The 22186-nt window shown below is 48.2% G+C and overlaps 1 protein-coding gene across 1 annotated transcript in view; it reads right to left on the bottom strand.

Annotated features, from left to right (window-relative positions):
• TRIM24 (tripartite motif containing 24) overlaps positions 1-22186 on the bottom strand; it is a 659378-nt gene that overhangs the window by 429251 nt on the left and 207941 nt on the right. Inside the window, exon 11 of the mRNA XM_069227983.1 lies at positions 11798-11930. Within this exon, the coding sequence (XP_069084084.1) occupies positions 11798-11930 (133 nt within the window). The remainder of the gene's footprint in view (positions 1-11797; positions 11931-22186) is intronic.

Below are 22186 nucleotides of genomic sequence, written 5' to 3'. Positions count from 1 at the left end.
TTTTGAATGTCAGAAATGTATATTTGTGAATGTTGAGATGTTATATTGGTTTCACTGGTAATAATAAATAATTGAAATGGGTATATATTTGTTTTTTGTTAAGTTGCCTAATAATTATGCACACCTGATATAGGGTGTTGATGTCATTAGACCACACCCCTTCTCATTACAGAGATGCACATCACCTAACATGCTTAATTGGAAGTAGGCTTTCGAGCCTATACAGCTTGGAGTAAGACAACATGCATAAAGAGGATGATGTGGTCAAAATACTCATTTGCCTAATAATTCTGCACTCCCTGTATGTAGCTTCACAATGGTAACTCCAAATCTGGTCATGTAACATGTCTAAAATCATGGAATTGTCCCCCCCATGCCAAATCTGGAATTGGGGTGCTGTAGGAAAGTACCATCTTGCCTTACATGTTACCCCCATATTTCACTGTATGTATGTTGTTTTAGCCCTTGTGTCACTGGGAGCCTGCCAGGCAGGACCCCAGTGCTCATAGTATGTGCCCTGTATGTGTTCCCTGTGTGGTGCCTAACTGTATCACTGAGGCTCTGCTAACCAGAACCTCAGTGTTTATGCTCTTCCTGCTTTCCAAATGTGTCACTAACAGGCTAGTGATTAAATTTACCAATTCACATTGGCATACTGGTACACCCATATAATTCCCTTGTATATGGTACTAAGGTACCCAGGGTATTGGGGTTCCAGGAGATTTATATGGGCTGCAGCATTTCTTTTGCCACCCATAGGGAGCTCTGACAATTCTTACACAGGCCTGCCACTGCAGCCTGAGTGAAATAACATCCACGTTATTTCACAGCCATTTACCACTGCACTTAAGTAACTTATAAGTCACCTATATGTCTAACCTTCACTTAGTGAAGGTTGGGTGCCAAGTTACTTAGTGTGTGGGCACCCTGGAACTAGCCAAGGAGCCAAGGAGCCCCCACATCGTTCATGGCAAATTCCCCGGACTTTGTGAGTGCGGGGACACCATTACACGCGTGCACTATACATAGGTCACTACCTATGTATAGCGTCACAATGGTAACTCCGAACATGGCCATGTAACATGTCTAAGATCATGGAATTGTCACCCCAATACCATTCTGGTACTGGAGGTACAATTCCATGATCCCCCGGGTCTCTAGCCGGATACAGAACCAGGGTACTGCCAAACTGCCTTTCTGGGGTTTCCACTGCAGCTGCTGCTGCTGCCAACCCCTCAGACAGGTTTCTGCCCTCCTGCGGTGCAGGCAGCCCTGGCCCAGGAAGACAGGAACAAAGGATTTCCTCTGAGAGAAATAGGTGTGAAGGGCTATTTCCCTTTGGAAATAGGTGTGAAGGGCTGGTGAGGAGTAGCCTCCCCCAGCCTCTAGAAATGCTTTGATGGGCACAGATGGTGTCCATCTCTGCATAAGCCAGTCTACACCGGTTCAGGGATCCCCCAGCCCTGCTCTGGCGCGAAACTGGACAAAGGAAAGGGGAGGGACCACTCCCCTGACCAGTACCTCCCAGTGTAGGTACCCAGAGCTCCTCCAGTGTAACCCAGACCTCTGCCATCTTGGAAACAGAGGTGTTGGGGGCACACTGGACTGCTCCAAGTGGCCAGTGCCAGCAGGTGACGTCAGAGACCCCTCTGATAGGCTCTTAACTTTTTTGGTAGCCAATCCTCCTTTCTTGGTAGCCAAACCTCCTTTTCTGGCTATTTAGGGTCTCTGCTTTGGGGAATTCTTCAGATAACGAATGCAAGAGCTCACCAGAGTTCCTCTGCATCTCCCTCTTTGACTTCTACCAAGGATCGACCGCTGACTGCTCCAGGACGCCTGCAAAACCGCAACAAAGTAGCAAGAAGACAACCAGCAACCTTGTAGCGCCTCATCCTGCCAGCTTTCTCGACTGTTTCCAGGTGGTGTATGCTCTGGGGGTAGCCTGCCTTCACCCTGCACCAGAAGCCAAGAAGAAATCTCCCGTGAATCTTCCCCCTGCCAACGCAGGCGCCAAAAGACTGCATCACCAGTCCTCTGGGTCCCCTCTCATCCTGACGAGCGTGGTCCCTGGAACACAGGAACTCTGTCCGAGGGACTCCCACAGTGCAGTGATCCTTCAGTCCAAGTTTGGTGGTGGTAAGTTCTTGCCTCCCAACGCTAGACTGCAAACCTGTGTACAGCGTGATTTGCAGCTGCTTCGACTTCTGTACACTCTTCCAGGATTTCCTTCGTGCACAGCCTAGCCTGGGTCCCCATCACTCCGTCCTGCAGTGCACAACCCGCTGAGTTGGCCTCCGACGTCGTGGGACCCTCCTTTGTAACTTCGCGTGGACTCCGGTTCACAAATCTTCTAAGTGCCTGTTGGGGTACTTCTGCGGGTGCTGCCTGCTTCTGTGAGGGCTCCCTGACTTGCTGAGCACCCCCTCTGTCTCCTCCTCTAAAAGGCGACATCCTGGTCCTTCCTGGTCCTCAGCAGCACCCAAAAACCCTAACCGCGACCCTTGCAGCTAGCAAGGCTTCTTTGTGGTATTTCTGCGTGGGAACACCTCTGCAAGCTTCATCCTGACGTGGGACATCTTCCATCCAAAGGACAAGTTCCTAGTCCTCTTCTTTCTTGCAGAACTTCAAGCTTCTTCCATCCGGAGGCAGCTTCCTTGCACCTTCATCCGGGGTTTTCTGGGCTCCGGGCTCCTGCCCCCCCCCCCCCCCCCGGTCACTGTCGCACCTATTGGACTTGGTCCCCTTGCTTTGCAGGTCCTCAGGTCCAGGAATCTGTTTTCAGTGCACCGCTGGTATCTGTGGTTCTTGAAGAATCCCCCTATCACGACTATTGTGCTCTTTTGGGGTAGTAGGTGTACTTTACTCCTACTTTTAGGGTCTTGGGGTGGGGTATTTTTCTAACCCTCACTGTTTTCTTACAGTCCCAGCGACCCTCTACAAGCTCCCATAGATCTGGGGTCCATTCGTGATTCGTATTCCACTTTTGGAGTATATAGTTTGTGTTGCCCCTAGACCTATGTTCACCTATTGTAATTCTACACTGTTTGCATTACTTTTCTGACTCTTACTTACCTGTTTTGGGTTTGTGTACATATAACTTGTGTATATTACTTACCTTCTTATTTAGGGTACTCACGGAGATACTTGTGGCATATTGTCATAAAAATAAAGTACCTTTATTTTCAGTAACTCCGAGTATTGTGTTTTCTTTTGATATTGTGCATATGATATAAGTGGTATAGCAGGAGCTTTGCATGTCTCCTATTTAAGCCTAAGCAGCTTTGCCATAGCTACCTTCTATCAGTCTAAGCTGCTAGAAACACCTCTATTCTACTAATAAGGGATAACTGTACCTGGCACAAGGTTTAAGTACCTCTGGTACCCACTACAAGCCATGCCAGCCTCCTACAGGTGCCAATCGCATGCATCCCCGGGGCTCCACCATGGACCCCGGGTACTGCTGCCACCCCACAGACAGGGTTCTGCCCTCCTGGGGTCTGGGTAGCCAAGTCCCAGGAAGGGAAAAAAAATAATTCTCAGAGAGAGGGTGTCACACCCTCTCCCTTTGGAAATAGGTGTTAAGGGCTGGGGAGGAGTAGCCTGCCCCAGCCTCTGGAAATGCTTTGAAGGGCACAGATGGTGCCCTCCATACATAAGCCAGTCTACACAGGTTCAGGGAACCCCCAGTTCCTGCTCTGGCGCGAAACTGGACAAGGGAAAGGGGAGTGACCACTCCCCCTTCCATCACCAAGCCAGGGGTGGTGCCCAGACCTCATCCAGTGTGTCCCAGACCTCTGCCATCTTGAATCCAGAGGTGTGAGGGAACAATGGAGGCCTGAGTGGCCAGTGCCAGCAGGTTACGTCAGAGACCCCTCCTGATAGGTGCTTACCTGACTAGGTGGCCAATCCTCCTCTGAGGGCTATTTAGGGTCTCTCCAGTGGGCTTTTCCTCAGATACCGACTTGCAAGAATTCACCAGAGTTCCTATGCATCTCCCTCTTCGACTTCTGCCAAGGATCGACTGCTGACTGCTCCAGGTCGCCTGCGAAACTGCAACAAAGTAGCAAGAAGACTACCAGTGACATTGTAGCACCTAATCCTGCCAGCTTTCTCGAGTGTTTCCTGGTGGTGCATGCTCTGGGGGCAGTCTGTCTTCACCCTGCACTGGAAGCCAAGAAGAAATCTCCAGTGGGTCAACGGAATCTTCCCCCTGCTCCAGCAGGCACCAAACTTCAGTGTCACCGGTACTCTGGGATCCCTCTCATCCTGACGAGCGTGGCCCCTGGAACACAGGTGGTGGACTCAAGGGACCCAGACTGTCCAGTGATCCAACTGACCAAATCTAGAGAAGTAAGTCCTTGCCTCCCCTCTCCAGACAGTAATCATGTGTACTGCGTGAACTGCAGCTGTTAGGGCTTCTGTGCACTTTTGCAAGGAATCCTTTGTGCACAGCCTAGCCCAGGTCCCCAGCACTCCATCCTGCATTGCTCAACTCACTGAGTTGAGCACCGGCCTCGTGGGACCCTCTTTTGTAGTGTTGAGACGACGGGCGTTCTCAGTTTTTTTGAACCCGTGTTCAAGTACTTCTGCGGGTGCAGCCTTCATGTCCGTAGGCTCTCTCTGTTGCTGAGGGCCCCTTCTGTCTCCTCTTCCAAGTGGCGACCTCCTGGTCCTTCCTGGGCAGCACCCTTTTTCTACAACCATGACAATTGCAGCTAGCAAGGCTTGTTTGCAGTCTTTCTCTAAAGAAACAACTCTGCATCCTCCAGCACTCCGTGGGACATCTTCTGCACAAAGGAGAAGTTCCTAGCACCTTTGTTGTTGCAGAATCTTCAGCTTTTTCCATCCGGAGGCAGCCATTTTGCACCTTCTTCCACGGTTTAGTGGGCTCCTGCCCCCCCTGGACACTTTCAGAACCCTTGGGCTTGGTCCCCTTCCTCTGCAGGTCCTCAAGTCCAGGAATCCATCTTCAGTGCTTTTCAGTCTGTTGTGGTCTTTGCAGAATCTCCTATCACGAGTTTAGTGTGTTTCTGGGGAAGTAGTATATCTTTACTCCTACTTTCCAGGGTCTTGTGGTGGGGTATCTTGGACACCCTTAGTGTTTTCTTACACTCCTAGCGACCCTCTACACACTACACTAGGCCAGGGGTCCCTACGTGGTTTGCATTCCACTTTCTTAGTATATGGTTTGTGTTGCCCCTAGGCCTATTTAATCCTATTGTATTCTACAGTGTTTGCACTACTTTTCTAACTGTTTACTTACCTGATTTTGGTTTGTGTGTATATTTTGTGTATTTTACTTACCTCCTAAGGGAGTATATCCTCTGAGATATTTTTTCGGCACATTGTTACTAAAATAAAGTACCTTTATTTTTAGTAACCCTGAGTGTTGTGTTTCTTGTGATATAGTGCTATATGATATAAGTGGTATAGTAGGAGCTTAGCTTTGCATGTCTCCAAGTTCAGCCTAAGCTGCTCTGCTATAGCTTCCTCTATCAGCCTAAGCTGCTAAAACACTACTAAGCTACTAATAAGGGATAACTGGAACTGGCACAAGGTGTAAGTACCATCAGGTACCCACTATAAGCCAGGCCAGCCTCCTACACTTACAAGGTCTGAGAATCAACAAAGACATAGCAGGGGCATATCTGCTCGTGCAGATATGCGCTCATATGTAATACAGGGCACCCTGCCTTTGGGCAGTAAGGCCTGCTAGAGGGGTGACTTACCTATATTGCATGCAGTACTTAGGGGACATGGCACACAGGCTGTGTGCCACGTCGTGTTTTCACTTTTGTCTGCACCAAAACATGCAGCCTGCAATGGCAAGTCCTATGCTTGGTGAGGGGTCCCTTAGGGACCATCCTTAGTACCCCAGACCCTAGGTACCAAGGGTACCATTTACTAGGAACTTACAGCGGGTGCTAAAGGTTTTGCCAATTGGGAAAAACAACTGCCGTTTTGGGGAAAGAGATCTGGAACTGGGGTCCTGGTTAGCAGGAAAACCCAGTGCACTTTCAGTTGAAATTACACCAGAAAATAGGCAAAATGTGGGGGTGGGGCAGTGACCATGTCAAAAGCGGCACTTTCCTAAAATGGGTAGGGAGTGAAACTGCACATCCTGTAAGTCCAACACTACCAACCAGTCTCCTTGGTGTAAGCTCTCAAAATGATCTGCAAGACACTTTGTCCGATGTCAAGGACTGCCAGTGGAGGAGAGGATGTTGGATTCTCCCTCCAACTAGGCACCAGTGGTTGTGTAGAACGAGACTAGGAGAGCTTTGAGGCTGCAGCTGCATGGGGGATGGTGGCAAACAACTTCTGGCTATCAGACCCACGGGGTCGGAGTGAACTGAGCCCACGTCCTCATGCAGCTTGGGGAGCTTTATGCATGATGGTAGCTGGGATATGGATGGTGATGGGGTACTACCCTTCCACAGCCACATAAGAGGCAAAGGGCAGTCTGAGGGAGAGCTATACCTGAGAGGCCCAAGGACTTGGACGCAGCCCGCTTGTCCTTGAAGCACACTAGTGCTAAGTCTGCCTTCACTCCGAAGAGGCAAGTCCAATCGAAGGGCATATCCATGAGGATGGCCTGAATATTCCCCAAAAAGCCAGCTGTTCTCAGCCAGGCGAGGTACCCACAAGACAACTGTTCATGAAACCTCTCTCCCCAGCAAGTCAGTTATATCCAAACCACACCTAATGGTGAACTTTGCTACAGCTCTCCAGTCTTTCACTACCTGGGAGAGGATGGCCCAAGGCTCCTCCCAGACCTGTGGCAGCACTTGTGCATCGGTATCCCACAAGGTATGGGAATAATGGGCTAAAAGGCATGCAGTGTTCACCGAGGGTGGTGGAAGAAAACATTTTCTTGCCCAAGGTATCCAGCCTCTTGGATTCCCTGTCCAGGGGAGCGGCAGGGAGAACATGCCATAGAAAATTGAGGCTTGGACTACCAAGCTCTCAAGAGTGGGGTGGGTGTTGGCTGAGGAATGTAGATTACCAGGGGCAAAGCAATGGCGGCATGCAATTGTCCTGTTCACAGGGGACCCTGTGCTGGGCTTGGACCAAGTTCCCAGTAGGGCATCAATCAATGCTTCATTAAGGGGCATAAGGGGTTCAGATGAGGAAGTCTCAGACTGAAGCACTTCAATTAAGAGATTAGTCTGGACAGCCACAGAGGGAAGTACAATATCATGGACCTCCACTGTCCTCTTCACCACCACTGCATTAGATGCTCCCTCCACTATAGCCACGGTAGGTGGAGAGAGCAAGCCAGTATCTGGAGATGTGCCCAGACCACTGGCATCTCCTAGTTCTCATACCAGTCCAATAAGGTGGGGTCTCTAACTGGTATTCTAAAGGGTTCAGTGACCCCTTCCACTATTCCCACCTGCCTGGCTACTCCAGAAAACACTCAGACAACGACCTAGGACTAATGGGATTTCCTGTGCTGGAACCCACATCGAACGACACCGTTCTGACTAAGTCGCCTGGGATGAGAATGGGGCTGACGTCGCCCGTGCCAGAAGCATCAGGACCAGTGCTGGAGAAGGTCATATTGGCATGACTAGCACCAGTCCAGATCCTTAATCGGACCCACGAAGTGTCATCTAAAGCTGCCGGCGCAGAGTTTGATGAGGCCCCCTCTGGCCCCGCGGGGCTTGAAGACACTCCAGAGAGGTCGACCCGCTCAAATATGCAGTATATGGCTTCGTAAAACTCCTTGACTTGAGCGGTAGTGTAAGGAAATGCCTCCTTGGCATAGTTACCCCCCAACTTTTTGCCTTTGCTGATGCTAAGTTTTGATTGAAAGTGTGCTGGGACCATGCTAAGCAGGCCCCAGCACCAGTCTTCTGTCCCTAAACTGTACCTTTGTCTCCACAATTGGCACAACCCTGGCACTCAGATAATTCCCTTGTAACTGGTACCCTTGGTACCAACGGCCCTGATGCCAGGGAAGGTCGCTAAGGGCTGCAGCATGTCTTATGCCACCCTGGGGACCCCTCACTCAGCACATGCACAGCTTGTGTGTGCTGGTGGGGAGAAAATGACTAAGTCGACATGGCACTCCCCTCAGAGTGCCATGCCAACCTCACACTGCCTGTGGCATAGGTAAGTCACCCCTCTAGCAGGCCTTACAGCCCTAAGGCAGGGTGCATTATACCACAGGTGAGGGCATATGTGCATGAGCACTATGCCCCTACAATGTCTAATCAAAACCTTAGACATTAGAAGTGTAGGGTAGCCATAAAGAGTATATGGTTTGGGAGTTTGTCAAACACGAACTCCACAGTTCCATAATGGCTACACTGAAAACTGGGAAGTTTGGTATCAAACTTCTCTGCACGATAAATGCACACTGATGCCAGTGTGCCATTTATTGTAACATACACACACAGGTCATCTTAGAGATGCCCCCTGAATACCAATCCAATGTCTAGTGTAGGCTGGCCAGTTTATACCAGCCTGCCACACACCAGACATGTTGCTGGCCACATGGGGAGAGTGCCTTTGTCACTCTGTGGCCAGGAACAAAGCCTGTACTGGGTGGAGGTGCTTCACACCGCCCCCTGCAGGAACTGTAACACCTGGCGGTGAGCCTCAAAGGCTCACCCCTTTTGTTACAGCGCCCCAGGGCATCCCAGCTAGTGGAGATGCCCGCCCCTCCAGCCACTGCCCACACTTTTGGCAGCAGGGCTGGAGGAGATAATGAGAAAAACAAGGTGTCCTGAGCTGAGGTGACCCCTACCTTTAGAAATGCTCCATATTGAGTTTGGAGGATTCCCTTAATAGGATTAGGGATGTGCCCCCCTCCCACAAGGAGGAGGCACAAAGAGGGTGTAGCCACCCTCAAGGACAGTAGCCATAGGCTACTGCCCTCCCAGACCTAAACACACCCCTAAATTCAGTATTTAGGGGCTCCCCAGATCCCAGGAAATCAGATTCCTGCAACCTGAAGAAAAAAGAAGGACTGCTGACCTACAAACCTGCAGAGGAGAAAGAAGACAGTTGCTTTGGCCCCAGCCCTACTGGCCTGTCTCCAACTTCGAAAACCTGCAACCAGTGACGCATCCGACAGGGACCAGCAACCTCTGAAGCCTCAGAGGACTGCCCTGGACTAAAGGACCGAGCAACTCAAGTAAACTGCGGCCCGTTCAAAACCAGCTACTTCTTTGCAACAAAGAAGCAACTTCCAAAGACTGCACGTTTCCTGTCGGAAGCGTGAGACTTCACACTCTGCACCCGACGACGCCGGCTCGAGATCCAGAGAACAAGCACCACAGGGAGGACTCCCCGGCGTCTGCGAGCCCGTAAGTAACCAGAGACGACCCCCCTGAGCCCTCACAGTGACGCCTGCAGAGAGAATCCAGAGGCTCCCCCTGACCGCGACTGCCTGTAACAAGGGATCCGACGCCTGGAACCAACACTGCACCCGCAGCACCCAGGACCTGAAGGAACTGAACTTCAACACAGGAGTGACCCCCAGGCGACTCTCTGCCTTGCCCAGGTGGTGGCTGTCCCGAGAAGCCCCCCTTGTACCTGCCTACACCGCTAGAGTGACCCCCGGGTCTCTCCATTGTTTCCTATTTGAAACCCGACGCCTACTTTGCACACTTCACCCGGCCGCCCCTGTGCCGCTGAGGGTGTGTTTTGTGTGCCTTCTCGTGTCAACCCCCAGTGCTCTAAAAAATCCCCCTGGTCTGCCCCCAGAGGATGCAGGTACTTACCTGCTGGCATACTGGAACCGGTACACCCCTATTCTCCATAGGTGCCTATGTGTTTTGGGCACCTCTTTGACCTCTGCACCTGACTGGCCCTGAGCTACTGGTGGTAACGTTTGGGTTGCCTTGAACCCCCAACGGTGAGCTGCCTATGCCCCAGGACTGAGACTTGTAAGTGTTTTACTTACCTCCTAATCTAACATTTACTTACCTCCCCCAGGAACTGTTGATTTTTGCCGTGAGTCCACTTTGAAAATAGCTTATTGCCATTTTTACAAAGCCTGTACATGATATTGCTTTTATTCAAAGTTCCTAAAGTATCTAAGTGAAGTACCTTACATTTATATTGTTTACTGTAAATCTTGAACCTGTGGTTCTTAAAATAAACTAAGAAAATATATTTTTCAATATAAAAACCTATTGGTCTGGAGTAAGTCTTTGAGTGTGTGTTCCTCATTTATTGCCTGTGTGTGTACAATAAATGCTTAACACTACCCTCTGATAAGCCTACTGCTCGACCATACTACCACAAAACAGAGCATTATAATTATCTCATTTTGCCACTATCCTACCTCTAAGGGGAACCCTTGGACTCTATGCACACTAGAGTCGAATCTAGAAACAGCTTAGTGGAACCGTGCCTAGAACGCCGATGTTCTGAGCTTGATGTGTCCGCTAATGGAGGAGGAGAAGTTGAAGACCTCATTCATTTCTTGTGCCTCTTCCCGAATGTCCTGCAGACTTCAAGTAAGAGGACTTGGAGTTCCTGGAGCAGTTCTACGATTACCTTCTCAATAAGGACTGAGATCTCCTAGGAGTCACACTCAACGGGGTCGACTGGCAGGCCACAAGCAGCTTTAGGAACGTTCCATCAAGCCTTTTGCGTCATGGACCAGCAATCAGAGCATGACTGAGTTGTGGTCGCGCACAAGACACCATAAGCACACTAGGTGCAGGACTGTTACCAACATGGCACTTTGATATGTGCCTCACAGCTCAAACCCTACCTTCCTAGATGACATCTCAACACACTTCACAAATATTCAACAAAATGTTGGAAAAACCCTATAAAAGAGACAGAGGGGTAGCTCTTCTCCGGATCAGCGCTAATTGGTGCAGAAAGAAAAGAACTGAGGTCCACACGACTGGGTGGTTCCTATATAGGTGACTGTGGCGTTACTTTGGGCGCGGCATCGCGCGGTACCAAACGAAGCCACTCGATGGCGCACACTGACACCTGGGGAAATGCAAAGGTAAGGAATCTGCAGCTAGAAGTCTCTATTAAACAACACTACATATAGCTCTGTGATCAGAAAATATAAGGGTATATTGTGCAACAAAATAGCATTAAAACACTGTCACACATTTCTATTCTTCCCAACTTACATTAACTGTTAGTTTATTTGGGACAACCATTAGTGATTCACACAAATGACCACTTGATGAATTGAGAATTGCCTTCATTTCAGAAATGTATAACTTTCTGGATTTCAGACCTCATTCCCCCAACAAACTTGCTGCAAGTAGGTAGCAACCATATAAATAGGACCTATGTACCATCACTTAAAAAAACAGCCAAAAGAGTGTTGATTTTCTTTTTTCTATTCTAAATATTTCTGAAAGTTGGAAAAAAGCGGATTATAGCACAGCATATCTTATGTTGATGTTCTTTTTTTTTTTAAACATTTTCTACAGCCCTTATTACCAATTTGTATAAAGAAAAGTTGCCCCACTTGGCTATTTTCTTGGTTACCTCTATTGGTAGCCACACAACCTAAAGAATCCTGGAAACCTTCAGAATCCATAGTATATGGCACAAAAATGATGCAAATTGGGCCTGGTTATTTTTGGTGGAAATGAAGGATTAAGTACAAACTGCCTTAAATATCAAAAAGGGTGTTTAACAGGGGAAGCTTTGTGGCGCATAGTGCCAGAGGAGGAATGGGTGGAGAAGGGGTTAAACTTGTTAATCAATACTCATAGCATGTGTGTAAGAAAGAAAGAACACTATTTCTTAATATCTTTCTGCAGAACAAAGAGAATTCAATGATAAAAGCAGTAGTAGCTACCTAGAAGTCCTGGTGATGGCACTGATGAGTTTGGTGACTGAACAGTCCTGTTAGAGGAGTGTCTGTGCTGGTTATCAAGACCACCATCCTTCCGCATCATGCTCTCCATTACAATGTTTCCTGAGCTGTCAATCTTTAAACATGAACAAAATGTAATAAATGTAAGCAACATTAATGATGTGTTTGACTTGAAGGATTCAATTAGATTTACATTTAGGCATGTTAGTTGCATAAATAAAGTTGCTCGCAGACTTTAAAAAGTTTGCATTTGTTAATGCTAGATTTGAGGTTCAACGGGTATAAAAACCCAAGGATAGACACACCAATCTTAAGGTAAAGAATAACAAAGTGACAGTCAAAACATTCTACTTTGGTCATTTACCTACTCACACTGCTTCTGTCATAGTACTGAAACTTAATCCATATTACTATAACTGAAGCACACCTTCAACTTTCAAATGTCAAGACCATATACTAATACTATTGTTGTGCCATCCCACTACAATATAATACAATATAATATAATATAATAATATAATATACTTTAATGCAAAAAACAACTGCTGCACGCCAGGTATTTGTTTTAATGATATTTACAGTCACGCACAAGTGACTGCACCAACACATTTGGAATCTTGTGGTCTTTATCGCGGTAGTTAGTCCATTGTTAGTTTCTAATTTATCAAGGTTGGCATGTCCTGCTTCCCATGTGGCATTCTGGAACATGTGGTTTTAGCCTACAACATGATAAATAAACATGAATATCTTAAGCTAAAGCAATTTAAAACCAAAAAGTAAAATGTTCATTGAATGGCATCAATATTTTTCATTGTTTCTTGCCGGATAGCCCTAAAAATACAAATGTTATACAACTTAACGATTTTCATTGAACTCTCAAAATAAACTAATGTGGCTATTTTCTTGTTGCATGATTTTATGATTTCAATACTTCACATTTTTCAACATAAATTTGCAATATCTTTGCAAAGTGTTGAATGTAGGCCTCAATGGCCTTTTCATCTCATATCACACCTGGTATGGATCTGAAGGATTTATACAATATTTGATTCAAGCGTACTTGTGGCCTTCTTCCACTTCTATCTTTAAAACACATGCAATGTTTATGCATGCTTGTTAGTTTTCAACACAGCAATCAAATTTGTATTAATTTTTTAATCACATTGCTAATTTAAGAATTGTCACCCTCTATATTCAACTCATCATTCTATTTCAATGGGTGCATTAACCCTCTGACCTATACATGCACCTGCATTTCCTCATTATTAAGTCTGAACAGTTTGGTGTTAAATCCTAATATATATTTCGATTTTAGTTGTTACAGGTGTAGGAAGCTGGCCTGGTGTGTGGTGGGTACCTAAGATACTTACACCTTATATCAGGTCCAGGTATCCCCTCTTAGTGAAGTGTAAGCAGTCTCTAGAAGCCAGGCTCTCTAGAGGTAGCTGTGGATGAGCAGCCAAGGCTTATCTAGGAGACATGCAAAGCTCATGCAATACTACTGAAGTCATACAGCACTAACACAAATGAAAAAAAACACTCAGTTGTACAAAAATAAAGGTACTTTATTTTGGAACACAATAGCATAAAATAGTAGAAGGGCAACCCTTGAACAGGGAGTAATACACTAAATATATACACTAGTAATCAGAAATAGGCATAGAAAAGATTAGAAAACAGTGCAAACAGCAATAACCTATAATGCCCCTAGGGGGAGCACAAACCATATACAAAAAAAAATGGAATGCGAACGCAGGACCCCCACCTAGATAAGTGGAATGTGTACAGGGGAGCTGGAGTACTAGAAAACCACAGAGGTACGTAACACAGCACCCTCCAGCACCAGGAATGCAGGAGTAAAACACTGGATTTTCCCCAAACCACCCAAAAGGAAAAAAAGACACCCAGAGAAGACGGCACAAAATCCAGCAGTCGGTTCCTGAAGAAAGAAGAACTGTGGAGAGAAAGGACTAAGTCCAAAAGTCACAATGGAGTTCAGGAGGAGTAGGAGCTACTACCCACCCAGCTGTACTTGCAAGTGCTGGTCGACAGTGATGAAGAACAGGTCAGCACTGCAGCCCTGGAGCCGGAGAAAAGTTCCTGGTGGATGCAGAAGATGTCGCACACTGTAAGGAAGATTGCAGACGGGTGACTGTGCAGGAATTCCACCAACAAACCTTGGCAAAAGCAAACTGGCGGTTAGGGAAAAGAAGTGCTGCTGGGGACCAGCAAGGCCCAGGAGGACTCAACCCAGGAGGGGGAGTCACAGGGACCCTCAACATTGCAGAGAGTCCACAGAAGCAGAGGCAGCACAAACAGGAGTCCCACAGGACTTGGACACAGGAGTCACAGAAGAAGCCCATACAGCACTACCAAAGAGGACCCTACGCCACTGTAGAACCACGCTGGAGGCTGTGCTTTGCAGTATGGAGTGCTGGGGGCTGGAGCTACACGTCGCCTGAAGATCCCTTGGAGGGGATGCCAACAAGCCTTGACAGCTTCAAGAGACGCAGTGCACGGGGGTACTGTCCTGCGTGGGAAGGCAAAGGCTTACCTCCACCAAAGTTGGACAGCTGGCAGAGAGGACCAAAAGGACTACTCCAGACCACCACCCGTGATGCAAGATTCATGCAGCTCAATGTAATGGGATATCCATGCAGCTGGTTGTCGCTTGCGGAAGGTGCCTGCGGTTGCAGGGGAGGGACTCCTTCACTCCAAGGGAGATTCCTTCTTCTTGTGCAGTCTGAAGAACTGCTGTCTTCTGAGGATGTCTTCGCTGGACGCGCAGGTGTTTGTTTCGGCAGATTTCTTTTCGTTAACTGTAACTACAGATTCCTATTTACAATTGTGACAATTGATGCCAGAAGTCTGTCATTTTGTTCTGAACTGGCCTTGAGAAAGCCCCCGCCTACCCGCCTAAGGGGCGAAACACGTGTTGGCTGTTCCTCCATCGAATATGGCTACTTGACTTTCTTTCAATCCTGGCACTGGTCGATTGGACTGCTATTTTGCTGATTTCTGGAATTTAACTCCAGTTCTAAGACTGTCATAAAACAACTGGACCATGTACTTATGGAACTGATTTCTCTCTGTCTTATGCAATAAACAATTACTTCAGCATTGTGCTTACTATCAAGTAATTTTTGAAGTGGGAACTCTCCTACAACTAATCTGGCACTATTACTTTTGGGAGGCTTAGAGTCCAGGCCTTCCGGTTCAGAGTTCTCGCAACCCTTTTATAATCACGGCATTCTTAGGAAGTCATCTGGCTGGACTCTCCCTTTTCTCTCCGCACGTCCGGGGACATGTTGCAAAGATGGCAGGAGACATGGTAACAAAGTTGCAGAAGAGTCTTCTTCGTTGATTGCAGAGTTATCAGTTCCTGGACGGCCCAGTCGCGGTTCCAGTGGCCAGAAGTCGAAGTGGAGGTTGCAGAGGAGTCCTGATGGAATCTTGCAAGATGAATCTGAGGACCCAACCAAGAGAGACCCTAAATAGCCCTGAAAGGGCAATTGGTCACCTACCCAGATAAGCACCTATCAGGAGGGGGTTCTGATATCACCTGTCTAGCCTGGCCTCCCCGCTAACCTTGGAAACAAGATGGCGTAACCCAGGAACCCTATGGAGGAGCTCTGAGCACCACCCCTGGGGTGGTGATCACTCCCCTTTCCACTGTTCAGTTTCACGCCAGTGCAGGGACTGGGGTTCCCTCAATCGGTGTGGACTGGTTTATGGATGGAGGGCACAAAATGTGCCCTTCAAAGCAAACCAGTGGCTTGGGAAGTATACTCCTCCCAAGTCAGTCACACCTATTTCCAAAGGGAGGGGGTGTTACCTCCCTCTCCCAAAAGAAAACCTTTGTCCTGCCTTTCTGGGCTTGATCAGATCAAGCAGCAGGAAGGCAGGAATCTGTCTGAGGGGTGGCAGCAGCTGGGCTGCCCGAAAACCCTGCAAGACTGGTGGTAGCAATGCTGGGGGGTCCTCTAAAGAGCCCCCAGAGTGCATGGAATCATACGTCCAATACTTGCAACAGTACTGAGGTGTGATTCCGACACGTTTGATACCAAACATGCCCAGAGTCGGAGTTAACATTATGTACCTGGACATAGGTAGTGACCTATGTCTAGTGTACGTGTAAAATGGTGTCCCCGCACTCAGACCCAGGAAATGGATCTGGAGTTTGTGGGAGCACCTCTGCTAATGCAGGGTTGCCCTCGCACACAGGTATCTGCACCCATCCCTCTGGGCTGAGAGTGCCTACCATAGGAGTGACCTACAGTGACCTGGCGCAGTGACCTGTAGTGAAAACAGGTGCGTGCAACCGTTTAACGCAGGCTGCAATGGCGGGCCTGTAGAACCCTTTGCATGTGCTCCCTATGGGTGGCAGAATAACTATTGCAGCCCATAGAGATCCCCTGGAACCCCAGTGCTCTGGGTACATAGTTAACATATACTAAGGACTTACATGAGGGGACAAGTATGCAAGTTGTGGGGAGAAAAAGGTACAATTTATAGGAAAGAGCAAAACTTCTGGGGTCCTGGTTAGCAGGATCCCAGTAGACATAGTCAAACACACTGACAACAGGCAGAAAATGGAAGTAACCATGCCAAGAAAGAGGGTACTTCCTACACAACAACCCCCTCCCCTAACGAAGGACAAGAAGGCTAACCTTGCTCAGATGAGTCTTCATTGTCTAAGTGGAAATATCTGGAGAGTCCATCTGCATTGGAGTGGTTACTCCCAGGTCTATGTTCCACTGTATAGTACACTCCCTGTAAGGATGTGGACCACCCCAACACATTGGGGTTTTCTCCCTTCATCTGTTTAAACCATAGAAGGAGCTTGGGATCTGTTTGAACAATGAAGTAAGTGCCAAGCAGGTATGGCCTCAGCAGCTTCAACGCCCAGACCACAGCAAAGGCCTCCCTTTCTATAGCTGACCAATGCCTCTCTCTGGGGGTCAACCTCCTGCTTATAAAAGCAACTAGTTGATCCTGGCCCTCAGTGTTGAGCTCAGAAATAACTGCCCCAATCCCTACCTCGGAAGCATCAGTCTGGACTATGAATTTCTTGGAGTAGTCAGAGCTTTTTAACACTGGTGCTGAGCACATTGCCTGTTTGAGGTCCTCAAAAGCTTTTTGACAGCTAGCTGTCCATAAAACATTTGTAGGCATCCTTTTAGATGTGAGGTTATTAGGATGGGGCTACAACGGAGCCATAATTGTTGATGAACCTCCTGTAGTACCAAGTGAGGTCTAGGAAGGCTCTCACCTGGGACTGGGTAGTAGGGGGGGGGGGAGTCCAGTATAAAATAGTCTGTATCTTTCTCTGCAATGGTTGAATCTGGCCTCCACCTACAAGATGGCCCAGATATACAAATTTGCCCTGACTAATGTAGCACTTAGAGGCCTTGATAGTGAGGCCTGCCCTTTGCAGAGCCTTCAAAACATTCAAGAGGTGGAGCAGGTGGCCATCCCAGGTGGAGCTAAAGACAGCTATGTCATCTAGATAGGCTGAACTATAGGCTTCCAAACCTTTGAGGATTGTATTCACCAGCCTCTGAAAAGTGGCAGGTGCATTCTTCAAACCAAAGGGCATAACAGTAAATTGATAATACCCTCTAATGGTTGAAAATGAAGTTTTTGATTCTGCTTCCTCTGACAATTTGATCTTCCAATATCCAGCAGTCAAGTCACAGGTGCTTAGATACTTGGCAGATGCCAGTGTATCTATGAGCTCATCTGCCCTAGGAACAGGGTGAGCATCAGTCTTTATGAGTGTGTTGAGCCCTCTGTAATTACCATAGAATCTCATCTTCCTTTTCCCATTTTGGGAGTGAGGTTTTGGCACCAGCACCACTGGGCTAGCCCAGGGGCTTTCTGAGTGCTCAATCACTCTTAGGTCCAGCATCTTTTGAACTTTTGCTTTGATGCAGTCCCTAACATGATCAGGTTGCCTGTAAATTTAACTTTTAACAGCCAAACAGTCCCCTTTGTCAATTGTGGGTTCACACCATTTAATCTGACCAGGTGTCAGCGAAAACAGATCAGAGAACTGGCCTAGGAGGTTCCTGCTCTCCTCTTTCTGAGACTCAGAAAGGCAGTCTCTGCTAGGATAACTCCATTCACGGAGAAATCGGCTCAGTGAAGAGATCAGGGAGAGGGTCACTCTTCTTCCTGTCTCTCATCAGTGGCCATGAGGAGGTTAATGTCAGCCCTGTCCTAGTAGGGCATACGGTGGCTCACATAAAGCAACCTGAGGAGGCTTTTAGGAGTGCCAAGTTCCACCAAGTAGGTGACCTCACCCTTCTCCACAATAGTATGGGGGACAACTCCATTTGTCTTGGAGTGCCCTGGGAGCCACAGGCTCCAGGACCCATACTTTTTTGCCCTGGCTGGTATACAGTTAGGACAGCCTTCTGGTCATGCCACTGCTTCTGCAGTTCTTGGCTGGCCTGAAGGTGTTTAGTGGCCTTTTTCATATACTCAGCCATCCTAGATCTGAGGCCATGTAAATCTACAATATCTTGTTTAGGGGGCTTGAGAGGTTGCTCCCAGCCCTCCCTTACAAGTGGAAGTGGACCCCTAACAGGGTGTCCAAATAAAAGTTCAAAGGGGCTGTAGCACACTCCTTTCTGAGGAACCTTCCTGTAGGCAAACAGGAGGCACAGCAGTAGGACAGCCCATCTACTCCTGAGTTTTTCTGAGAGTCCCATAATCATGCCTTTAAGAGTTTTATTAAAACACTCAACCAAACCATTGGCTTGGGGATGGTAAGGGGTGGTGAATTTATAAGTTACACAACATTCCTTCCTCATGGGCTTAAGATATGAAGGCATGAAGTTTGTACCTCTGTCTGATACCACTTCTTTTTGAAAGTCCACTCTGGAAAAGATTTCTTTTTGCCACTGCAGGAGCTGTAGTGGTCCTTAGAGGTATAGCATCTGGATACTTGGCGGCATTATCCACCACCACATCTGTTTCCAGAGGCAGTGGGCGGGTCTAGGGGGCTAATAATATCCACCCCAAGCATCCCAAAGGAAACCACAACCACTGGTAGTGGCATTAAGGGGAACTGGCGTGGCAGGTGACACAGGAGAGACAAATCTCCTTTGCATCTTCAGACATATGAGGCCAGTGAAAGTGTGGGACAAGTCTGTCCCAAGTCCTGCTTTGCCCCAGGTGACCTGCCAGGGGTATGTCACGGGGAAGGGTCAACAAAAAGTCTCTATACTGCTGGCACCAGGCTTGGGTTCCCTATGTTCTGAGTATAAGAGGTTGTCTTCCTAATACACCTTGTGGGTGCCACTGACATCCCCTGCTTCCTGAAGGACAGCTTGCTGTCTCAACCCTTCCAGTGTGGGACAGGGTTTCTATGCCATACTGAGCTCCTCCCTGGCAGGACTCCCTGCACCTAAGAGTTCAACTGTGTCAGCTTTCAACTCTTCAGGTGTAGGTTTGACTTAGAGAGTGGACTCCTCCTCCTCAAAGAGGGAATCCTCACTGGAGGGTGGGGTAGGGGTCAGCTTTTTGCCTTTTCTACCCTTGGAGCCTCTTGGGCCATTGTTTCAGGCTCTAAGATTCCTTTCTCTTTTTGCATGGGCCTCCAACTCCACTTCAGCCTAAGCTGAAGACTCCAAGTCATTCCCCATGAGACACTCTACAGGTAAGTCTTTGGACACAACAACTTTCTTTGGACCAGTAAGCCCTCCCCAGCTGGAATCAACAACTGCCATGGGGAGGCACACAGTGTTGTTGTTGTCCTCCTCCTCCTCCTCCTCCGTGTTGTTGTTGTTGTCCTCCTCCTCCTCCTCCTCCGTGTTGTTGTTGTCCTCCTCCTCCTCCTCCTCCGTGTTGTTGTTGTTGTCCTCCTCCTCCTCCTCCTCCTCCTCCTCCTCGTTGTTGTTGTTGTCCTCCTCCTCCTCCTCCTCCTCCTCGTTGTTGTTGTCCTCCTCCTCGTTGTTGTTGTTGTCCTCCTCCTCCTCCGTGTTGTTGTTGTCCTCCTCCTCCTCCTCCTCCGTGTTGTTGTCCTCCTCCTCCTCCTCCTCCTCCTCCTCCTCCTCGTTGTTGTTGTCCTCCTCCTCCTCCTCGTTGTTGTTGTCCTCCTCCTCCTCCTCCTCGTTGTTGTTGTCCTCCTCCTCCTTGTTGTTGTTGTCCTCCTCCTCCTCCTCCTCCTCCTCCGTGTTGTTGTTGTCCTCCTCCGTGTTGTTGTTGTCCTCCTCCGTGTTGTTGTTGTTGTCTCCTCCTCCGTGTTGTTGTTGTCCTCCTCCTCCTCCTCCTCCTCCTCCTCCTCCCCCCCCCCCGGGTACAAAGGGGGGGGCCTACTGACATGGCCACATTTGGCACTACCTGTAGTGCTCCCAGCTACACTAGGGTGTTTACTAGAGTCCTGGGATCCTCCTCAGTGTCCATATCCTCTCTTTCTAACACTGGGGGGTTAGAGTCTACATCCTCTTCCCTCTCCTCCTGGCTACTAGCTTGATCCTGGTCATCCTGGAGGAGAAGACCTAGGAGGAGACTCTTATTAGGGTTCCTCCCTGTCTTCAGTTTCCAAATCTTACACACTTCCCTCACTTCTTTAAAGGTCAGATCCTCATAATGAGAACCCATGGTCCGAGATGTGCTAGATCCTGAAGACATTTAGAGTGTTGTAGGGTGTGCCTAACTGTAGGAGGCTGGCCTTGTTTGCAGTGGGTACGTACACCTTATTCCAGGTCTAGTTATCCCTTATTAGTGAAATGTAGTAGTGTTCTAGCAGCTTAGGCTGATAGAAGAGGTAGCTATAGCAAAGCAGCTTAGGATGAACTAGGAGACATGCAAAGCTCATGCAATACCACTTGTCTTTACACAGTACTTATACACAAGTAAAGACAATACTCAGTGTTACCAAAAATAAAGGTATTTATTTGGGTGACAGTACCAACGATATCTTAGAGACAATACTCATACTGGAGGTAAGTATTATGCACAATATATACACTAGACACCAAAATAAGGTAAGTAATCAGACATAGGATAGTGCAAACAATAGGAAATACTATAGAAAGCAATGGCAGAAAATAGGTCTAGGGGCAACACAAACCATATACTAAGAAAGTGGAATGCGAATCACAAATTCCCTTCTAGACAAATGTAGTGTGTGAAGAATTGCTGGGAGAGTAAGAATACAGCAAAGGTAAGTAAATTACCCCATCCCAGAAAAGCAGGAGTAAACTATTGCAAGTTTCCTTAGAACACACTACGCCTCGTGTCTGGGATTATTGCAATAACCAACCAAGTCTGCAAACAACAACTGCTGGATTCTTGGATCTGAAGACCTGCAAAACAAGGGGACCAAGTCCAAAAGTCGAAAGAAGTTCCAGGAAGGGCAGGAGCCTCTGCCAAACCAGAAGAGGGTGCAAAAGAAGAGTCCCCGGTTGGACGTAGACTGCAGGAATGCACCCTAGGAAGATGCCAGCGGGTTCCTGCATGATGCAAAGGTTGTCCCACGATGTGAAGATGGATGCAGACGTCATTTCGTATTGGAAGTCGCCAACAAGCCTTCGTTATGACAAAGTTGTGTGTTGCGTCAAAATGGTACTGGCTGGACCCAGGAGGGACCTGGGGGCCTCAATTCTGTATGAGGAGGAAGAGGGGGCACTCAGCACTTTAGAGGGCCCTCAGGATGCCAGACAGCACCCACGGGAGTCCCAGGACACAGGGACAAAGGAGGTGCAAAACACGGTTGGTGTAGCACTGCAAAGAAGGGTCCCTCAAACTCAGCGAGTTGAGGGTCACAGGATAGAGTGCTGGGGCCCTGGGCCAAGCTGTGCACGAAGGAATTTTGCAAATAGTGCACAGAGGCCTCAGGAGGTGAAGAAGACGCGGTGCACGACGGTACTGTCGCTCTCAGGGAAGGCAAGGTCTTACCTCCTCCAAATTGCGTCAGCAGGACCTCAGGACAGTCTGTGTCGATGGGATCCACCCTCTGTGTTTCCAGGAGCACGCTCATCACTGTGAGAGGAGTCTAGAGTACCGGTCGTCGACTTAGAAGGTGCCTGCATGAGCACGGAAGTGACTCCGTCACCCCACAGGAGATTTCTTCGGTCCTTCTGGTGCAGGATAAAAACAGGGAGTCCTCAGAGCGTGCACACCGTGGAAACTGTTGCAGTTGCTGGCTGGAGCTGAAGTTGCAGAAGAAAAGTATCCCTTGTGTATACTTTGTTGCTGTTACAGCGGTCCCTGGAGCAGGCTGCGGTCGATCTGAGGTCAGAGGATGAAGTAGTAGTTGCAGAGGATTCCTGCTGGAAACTTGCAAGTAGAATCTGAAGAGAACACACAGGAGAGACCCTACATAGCCCTGCGAGGGGGATTGGCTACCTTATCAGGTAT

Source organism: Pleurodeles waltl, chromosome 4_1 (assembly GCF_031143425.1).
Source record: "Pleurodeles waltl isolate 20211129_DDA chromosome 4_1, aPleWal1.hap1.20221129, whole genome shotgun sequence".
Taxonomy (NCBI): Eukaryota; Metazoa; Chordata; class Amphibia; order Caudata; family Salamandridae; genus Pleurodeles; species Pleurodeles waltl.
Note: the sequence above shows the minus strand (reverse complement) of the source record. Positions and strands in the feature narration are given on the sequence as shown.